The sequence below is a fragment of the Galeopterus variegatus genome, unplaced genomic scaffold (assembly GCF_000696425.1).
Source record: "Galeopterus variegatus unplaced genomic scaffold, G_variegatus-3.0.2 Scaffold1970, whole genome shotgun sequence".
NCBI classification, from domain to species: Eukaryota; Metazoa; Chordata; class Mammalia; order Dermoptera; family Cynocephalidae; genus Galeopterus; species Galeopterus variegatus.
In genome coordinates, this window is record NW_007728081.1 from 303014 (window position 1) to 312166 (window position 9153).

Here is a 9153-nt window from a genome sequence, read left to right on the forward strand (position 1 = left end):
TGGAAGCCTAAATTTCTATCAACAAGAAGAGGTTAAATATAAACCATAAATTAGTCACACATTGGTATGTTATGTAGCAATCTAAAAAGTTGAGCTCATAGAAGTAGAGAGTAGAATTGTGGAGGGGGGATAGGAGGAGGTTGATTAATGGATACAAACTTACAGCTAGATAGGAAGAATAAGTTCTAGAGTTCTGTAGTAGTGTTAGGCATCCACGATTAACAATTATGGTATGCAGGTACTTCAAAAGCTCATGGAAAAATAGAATTAGAAGATAATGCAAATCTTTCCATGAACCTTTTGAAGAATCCTAACATATTTTCAAATGGCAAGAAGAGAGGAGTTCAAATATTCTCAACACGAAGAAACGATAAATGTTTGTAGTGATGAATATGCTAATTACCCTGATTTGATCATTATACTTTGTACCAAAATATCACTCCACACCACATAAATATGTACAATTATTACATTTCAATTTTTAAAAATGAGGGCAGGACATGTTTATTATAAAGACGTGCTCAAGATATCAAATGATAAAAGCAGATGCAGAACTGATATACGATCTAATTTTTTTTTAAACTGGAAGTACACACAAGTTTTTTAAGTGGTTACCCTTTGTAGAATTAATTGGTTATATAGAGAATGGGAAATTTTTAAAATATATGAAACATTTTATACCATTTACACTGTTCGTTTAATCACTTTATCTGCCCAGGAAACAGATAACTCAGGAAAACAAAAACTGCACCAAAGTTATGACAAATATTGAAGAAAATATTAAGTCCATTCAAAAAGGCTACCATTGAGGAGAAACAGATTTAACCAGCCTGATATTAAACATACAATAAACTAAATAATATGTTTTATTAAAGTTATGATTAAAAAATTTTGAAGAAATCTTTTAAATTACAACAACAACAACAAAAAAAACAAAGATGGAGATGGGATTTTTTTAAGAAGGTAAGAAAATTAAATGTTAATCTCAGAAAACAAAACACCTAATTAGAGGCTAAGAAAAAGAGAAAAAGGAAGGAATGATCAATGTCAAAGAAGACTCAAGAAATTTGAGAACCGAGGGGACAGCCCGGTGGCGCACTGCTACAGTGCGCTGCTGGGGAGTGCGGTGGCGCTCCCGCCGAGCGTTCAGATCCCACATACAGACCGGTTCCCGCTCACTGGCTGAGCGAGGTGCGGGCGTGACACTGAGGGTTGCGATCCGTTGCCGGACACGAAAAAAGACAGAAAGGAAAAAAAAAAAAAAGAAATTCGAGAACCGAAGGGCACATTTTTTAAAATGTAAGGGCCCACTTAATTTTCAACCCAATAAAGAGATTAAGGCCCAGAACCTAATCACATCATGACATTTCAGAACACATGGGTGGAGAACCCTAAAAGCTTTCGTAGCATAAAAGATAGATCACATGTAAAGTAAAAATTGAAATAGCATCAGATTTATCAACACTCGGTGACACAGGGATACTAGAAACATGGAGGGAAAATTATTCTCAACCTGGAATATTACTCCCAAACCATTTACCAAATGGGAAGCAGTGTTCGAAAAATTTTCAATCAGGCAAAGTCTCAAAAATACTATCTCCTGTGGACCTTTCTCAAGAAGTTACTATAGAATAGGTCCTCTGAATCAGTGATAAGAGAGACAGATGTGGAATCTAGGGGAAAGAGGGAAATAACATTTGAGAGTAGAAAATGGAATTCGAGATTAAATAAATACCCAGGATGAGAGTTACATGGCAACCAACACAGATGGGAGAAGGACATAGGGCTTCAGAAAATTGTCTAGAAATAATGAAAAGGAAACCAGGGAACTCCTGGTGTCGTAACGATTGCACGGGAAGTTGAATAAAAAGCAATTATTAACTCAAATAAACACAGGGAACTGTTCCCAGTAAGAGGCATGCATATGGGGCTGAACAGTGCCCCTCCCCCTAGATATATCTGTGTCCTGATCCACAGAACCTGTGATTATTACCTTATATGGCATAAGAGTGGATATTACCTGACATGTGATTAAGGATCTTGAGAAGAAGAGTTTATCTTGTATTATCTGGGTGGGCCTTAAATGCCATCATATATATCCTAATAAAAGAGAAGCAGAGGAATACTAGACACAGACACACAGAGAAAAAGACATAGTAGGTAGCAATGAGAACACAGAGATAGACTGCAGCGATGAGGCCAAAACCCAAGCCACCAGAAGCTGGAAGAGACAAGGAACAGATTTTCCCCTAGAGCCTACGCAGGGAACGTGGCTTTGCTGACATCCAAATTTCAGACTTTTGGTCTCTCTTTCAGAGAGTTGTTTTAAGCTACCCAGTTTGTGGTACAATTTGTTACAGAAGCTGTAGGAAACTAACACAACATGTAATCTTGATTTATTACATGGCTCAGTATTGACTTATGTCTTCATGACACTGAATACTGATTCTGTCATGAAAAATATGATAACTTTACTAGAGAATAGAAGGGAAGAAAGATACCTACCATGACAAGAAGTCAGAGATAATTATTCTACTGCATGGTACAGCAACTATAATTAACAAAAATATATCATATATTTCAAAATAGCTAGGAGGGAAGATTTTGAATGTTCTCATCTCAAAGAAATGATAAATGTCTGAAGTGAAGGATATGCTAATTACCCTAATTTGATTATTACGCATTATATATGTGTGGCAAAACATCATACTGTACCTCTTAAATATATACAATTATTATATGTCGATTTAAAAATACATTAAGTATAAAAAGAAAAAAATAGAAAAGAAAAACTAAGAAATAGCAGAATATGTTAATCACTTATGACTGTAGAAACAAATGTCAGATGTGGCAGCCAAGAGTGGCATGTGGTTGCTTCAAGAATTGGGCAAAGGACTGACACTTTTCATTAGAAGATTTGTGTTTCTGTGATTCTTTGTGGATTACATACATGTGTGTGTATTTCTTTGATAAAACTAAACTTATTACGTAAATACCTATATTACTTTGTTCATGTGAAATATCTATGGAACCACTGGAACAAAAAAATACAGATACCTGTTAATTAACCTGTTAACTAATTTGTTATAAACCTGTTAATTAACCTATTAATTAGGTTAATAGGTAATCTAAATACCTATTAGTTAACTAAATTACAAAGTCCAGAGACAGACACTGATGTCTAAGAACTTAGGGTGAAGTCAAAGTATGTCCAGTTTACAGTAACTTCCCATTCAATAATCAATACTGGAAGTACTAGTTGGGAAGTTTTTCAATTTTTGCATATTATAAATTCAAGATAATTTCAGAGTAGGAGGCAAATGTGGACCCAGTAAAAGCAGTGCTCCATCCAGCAATTTGTCCATGATCAACATAGAGCAGTGCACAAACCTGTTTCTTCTTCTGGAAACTCTAGTTCTTCTTGGTTTGGAACTTGGATTCCCTGGGTCTGCATATTTACTGAAATAAACAGTGATGAGATATTAAAATACCCCAGACCAAAAATGGGCAGGCAACAAAGGAGGCTCCCAGAAGAACCAACTATTTATCTGGCAAACTTTAGATTGAAGGGACTGAAAGAATCAGATCTTCAAGCGCCATTAACCCAACTAAAGATGCACCATGCCACTTTGGCAATACCACAGCACACATTAAACATATACCTGCCTCAGGGCATTGGCTCCAGCAACCTCCCCTCCTTGGAATCCCAGATATCCACTTGGCTCACCAGAAAGTCTTTGCTCAAACCTCACTTACTCAGTAGAGCCTGATAATCCTAATTAATACTGCCACATTTGCCCTTAATTGTACACATGAGGCTTTATCTGCCTTACCCTCTCTCTTTTCCATTGCACTTGTCACCTTCTAACATACCATATGATTCATTGATTTATTATGTCAATTACCTGTGTAGGTAGCTGGGTAGTCTCTGTTCACTGATTTATCCCTAGTATATAGAGCAGTGTCCAGCACATAAAAAACATTCTAAAACACCGTAGGAATGAAAGCACCAAGAATTGGGTTCTAACCCCAGCTCCTCAATTTCTTCACATGACTACTCTGAATGTCCCGTTTGACATAAGCTAAAGGACCCCTTCCGTGATTCACATAGTGGGCACGCTCATATTTCATTGGTCAGTACTTAGTTGCTATGAGCCAATACTTCGTAAGGGATCTGACTGTAAAAGGATATAGCTCTAACACTTATAACCCCATTGACTGCCCATGTTGACAGGGCTTGATCATTGTGGCAAATGAGTCCCGGACTTTCTCCTGACGTGACATGTACCTTTGAAGAAGCACCCCTTTGAAGAAAGAACAAGAATCCATCATTCTCCACACATGGTTGACTGGGCCAAAGAATTCAAATTCTGTGAAGCCGCACAAACCCTACCTGCAGAGTCTGTGAGCCCCACTTCCNTTGCATACAAATATGCAGTTAAGTAAATGGGATCCCTAATTTTATTGCATTTTAAGCCTCATATCTAATGGGGAAGACAAGGGGGGGAACTTTGACCTTGCCTTTTTTTACCCCTGCTGGTTCAAAATTAAGTTTAACTCACCAAAATTAAGCAGCTGACAGTGCATCTCTCTGCCCTTATCTTTAAGAAGGAAACAACAATCACAATAATACATGGAACTTTCCGAAGGAGGGAACAGAAATATGGTTACTAGAGGTGGGAAAGGAGGAGGGGGTGGGGGGTTAGCATGAAATTGATTAATGGACAAAGAGGATGATTATGTTTTGTAATGCAATAAAATTTTTTAAATGCTTTATGAGGGAAGAAAGGATCACTACATAATTAAAAATGTAATTCATTGAGAATATACAGTAATTTTAAACTGTTAGGTACATAATAAAATAACTTCAAAACATATGAACTCCACACAAGTATGGCGACATGATTTTTGACAAGGTTGCAAAAGCAATTCAATGGAGGAAGAGTAGTTCTTTCAACAGATGGTGCTGGAGCCTTTGGGTCTCTATGGGAAAATAAAAAGGCATAGCAACCTATACACACCATATGCACACCATATGTACACCATATACAAAAAATCAACCCAATAGAAATCATAGGTTTAAATGTAAAATGTAAAATTATGAAACATTTACCTTTGATTATTCTTCTTTGCCTATGGAATAAAGTCTAATCTCTTTAAAATAAAAATCCCAATTCTGACTTCCCTTTGGCCATCTATGAAAGCCTGTTGACCTACAGATTCTTCCACCCTAAATTTTCTGAGATAGTCTTGGGTAGGACGGATGATATGTGCAGTGAGGTGGCAAAGGTTCTTCCAGTTCTAATACCACTAGTCTGGAACTATCCTCAAACTAGAACCTGGAAACCACAAGGGCATGTGATGCTATTAGAGAAGAACTACCCCAAAGGTCAGCTAACACGTCAGTTCCTACTCCATGTCCAAAGCCGCCTGAGCATTTCATTCTAGAAACTCATAGGTTGGGTACAGTAAGCCCAATTTTCAAAAAGAGTGAATTGGAGCTTATGTGGTTTTAATGTCCTTTCCAAATCTCCTGTTGAAACTTAATACCCACTGTAACATTATAAGAGGGTGGGAAATCCAACTATGGTATTTGAAATGTGGAGCCTTTTAAGAGGCAATTAGATCATGAGGTCTATGCCCTTATGAATTAATTTCTTCATGAATTAGTGGATTGATGGGTTGTCATGGGAGTAGACTGGTGACTTTGTAAGAAAAGGAAGAAGCACATGAACACAGTCTCTCACCACCTGATGTCCTGTGCTATTTATGGACTCTGCAGAGAGTCCCCACCAGGAAGAAGGACCTCACCAGATATACTCACTTTGTAAGAAAAGGAAGAAGCACATGAACACAGTCTCTCACCACCTGATGTCCTGTGCTACTTATGGACTCTGCAGAGAGTCCCCACCAGGAAGAAGGACCTCACCAGATATACTTCCTCTACCTTGGATTTCCCAGCCTCTGAAACTGTAAGATACTAATAACTTTTCTTTATAAATTACTCAGTTTCAGGTATTCTGTTATAAGCAACAGAAAACTAAGACAGGGGCCCAGTGGTAACATCATTTGTCCAAGGTTACAGTTGGTCAGATGGAACTGGCCTTTGAATCCAGGCAGCCTGGCTCTAGAATCTGAGTTCCTAAACCAATAGTCCCCAAAAGACAGTGTGCACGTGCCTGTGTACACATGTGTATTCACAAACTACTCACAAATACACATCCCACAGCACTGATCAAGCACAGAAACCCTCATCATGCTGTGTTTCCTAGTGGGGCAGAATAAATAAGACTGATCTACACACTGAACTTTTTTTTTAATCATCTCCTACATTGCTGGTAAGATGGATGTAGCCTAAGGCTTCCTCCTACTTGAGAGGTATCCTCCACATGACCCACTAATTTAGAAGGCCAGGCAGAATCAGAGAAAGTGGTGTCCTTTGAGGTGCCTAGTGTGGCTCTGTAGCCTTTAGGCAGGGGGTTTATGTTGTCATTCGGGACCAGTGGCCAGAAAGAAGGTTATTCTTTTGGTAGCATTCTCTTTTATGCAAATTTCTCCCTCTTGGTCTCTACAAAAATGGGATTTCCAGTCAGGATTTAGGATTCTAGATTCGTTCCCTAGCTTTAGGCTTAAAGTCTGCCTATTCTGAACAAGAGTATCTGAGAGATTTAAAAATGAAAGAGGGAAAGGAGCAGAGAAGACAAGGGAGAGTTCTAGTCTCCATCCCATCCTCCCGCCCACCTGAATTTCCATGAATCAGAATCTCCAATGGCCAAGATTCTGACATAGAAGATTTAGTGTTGCCCACTCTCACTCTCCCTCCTTAAACTCACGCCCTCATTTTGGGACAAGAGAAACATTATGTGGCCAAGCACAGAGCTTCTGGAGACCCACTGCCTGAATTCAAGGCCCAGCTCTTCTAGTCACCAGCTCTGTGACTGTGAGCAATTTACTTGAACTGTCTTTGCCTCAGTTTCCCCCTCTGTAAAAACAGTATTAATAGGACCTCTTTCTTGTGAATGGAGTGAAGAGTAAGTATGAATGCACAGAGAGCAATAAGATCAATGCCTGGTTTGTAACAGGCAGCAGCAAATGTTATGATTATTTTCAACAGGTCTCAGAGGCAGTCAGTCTGCTATAAAATGACCTATGTGTTCCTAAAACTCATCACAGTAGGTTAAATTGTGCAATATAAACCACAGGGCTTAGTGGGCATGGGATCAGTAATACATTTTTAAAAAGATAAAACCTTAGTAAAAAACATGAGCACAGTTCTGGACTGGCTAATTGGTTATGAAATATGTTACTACTATAATAAATATTACAATACCACAATTGATACTACAGTGCCACAATAGATATGCCATGGTAATTTACCTTGAAAAAGACGTGAACTTTGCTTGTGGGTGTGGGCAGTGTTGAAGCTTGTGAGTTTTTGTGAAGTGGTGGAAAGAAAGTGATCTTAAATTGAACAGAAAGCTTTGGATGGGCATGGCTCATATTTAGGTAGCTGGTAGATGTTTGAGCTGTATATCTGGATGCATTTTGTATATTCCTATATAGCTCAAGTTATCTGGCTGCAGAGGTTGTTTGTTTGTTTTGATTTGTTGTTTTGGTTATTTGTTTTTCATTTACCTAGTATTTCTCTTGGACAAAATTATACATAAGCAAACATAAAATTCTTGTTATGCTCAAATTGCTCCCCAATACAACAATTTTACAGGAGCAAATTTGAATTTTTAAAATAAGTCTTATAACATAACTGAATGTACTTCTTTCAATTCTCTCTTCTTGCTTCTGATCACTATTCCTTCCCAGGCTAGAGCTTCAAACCTCTCTATAGCCTTTATACTTTTAAATTTTAATCCTTCAGAGCCAATCAGAAATTTCTTTCTCAGGGCTACAGTAGCAATTTGGAATGACCCTATAAAAATTCGGGAGCAACCTCTTTGCTCCCATGAGCACCAAACAGACCTCCCTCCTTCCCTCCCTTCCTCCTTCTTGAAGACTCACTCACCTCTCATCTCTGCTTTAACTTTCTCACATAGTGAAGTCAGATTCATGTTCTTGAAGATGCTGAGGGCCACTTCCCATGCCTGCCATTCTGAGAAGTGTTCATTCAAAAGAAAGAACAGATTAAGAGGATCAGCAGCTTTCAAGTTTGCCCAGGGGATTGGCCGGAAGTTTGCAAGCAGCAGCTGTTGGGACTGGAGGCAAAGTTTGAATTCCTCTAGCTGATACTCATCCAGGGCTTCCAGGTAAGACAGGAGTTGATCATTGGTGCAATTGTGCACAGAGGCGGTAGCAGAGGAGCTCATCTTGCCCAATATGCAAGATTTCTCACTCCAACAAAGGATTGTTACATGCACAGAACATACAGGGCCTACAGAAAAGTAGAAAATTGAAATCGTAAGCCATGACTATCACCTCCTCTAAACTGTCTAGTCTATACATTTACTTTGCTGTTTCCTCCTTATAGTTACAGGGCCTACAGAAAAGTAGAAAATTGAAATCGTAAGCCATGACTATCACCTCCTCTAAAGTGTCTAGTCTATACATTTACTTTGCTGTTTCCTCCTTATAGTACAGATGGCCCTCCATATATGTGGGTTCCACATGCGTGTATGCAGCCAACTGTGGATCAAAAATATTTAGGAAAAAATAAAAAATAACCATGGCTGAGGGTGGGTGCAGAGTAAGGTGGCCGACTGGAAGGATACATTTCGTGGCTCTCCACAAAGACAGAGAATGCATCGAATTCATTTTTCTCATCCAAGTGTAACAGCGCAAGAGAGCTGGAACACATTGAAGGAGCAGTGGAGACATTTGGGGCTCACCAGATGCCCCAAGGTGAGCACAGCAACTCAGGAAAGTCACAAGAGAATGGAAGAAAATTCCCAGCCACCACCACCCCATCCTGCACCCCATTCCCCAACCCGAAGTGGCAGGGATTCAGGAGGAGTTTCTGCCCACGGGAAGGTGAGTGGGCTGTCAGTTCAACCCACAGGGGGATCTGTGCTGCCCTTGCAGCTGTGCACCCAATGTCAGGAACTGGTGTGGGTATGTTGCACAGCTGTGTTGTCCTGAGGAGCAACACACACAGAGCTGTCACCACCTCCCAGGTCCCAGACTGCTGCCACAAGCTTGGGACTA

At 39.3% G+C, this 9153-nt stretch overlaps 1 protein-coding gene across 1 annotated transcript in view; it reads right to left on the reverse strand.

Annotated features, from left to right (window-relative positions):
• The window catches only part of NLRP13 (NLR family, pyrin domain containing 13), a 25942-nt gene extending 17624 nt beyond the window's left edge, over positions 1 to 8318 (reverse strand). Inside the window, exons 1-2 of the mRNA XM_008579871.1 lie at positions 8018 to 8318; positions 3391 to 3459 (exon numbers count right to left, since the gene is read on the reverse strand). Coding sequence (XP_008578093.1) covers positions 3391 to 3459; positions 8018 to 8318 — 370 coding nt within the window. The remainder of the gene's footprint in view (positions 1 to 3390; positions 3460 to 8017) is intronic.
• Between the last annotated feature and the right edge of the window lie 835 nt (positions 8319 to 9153).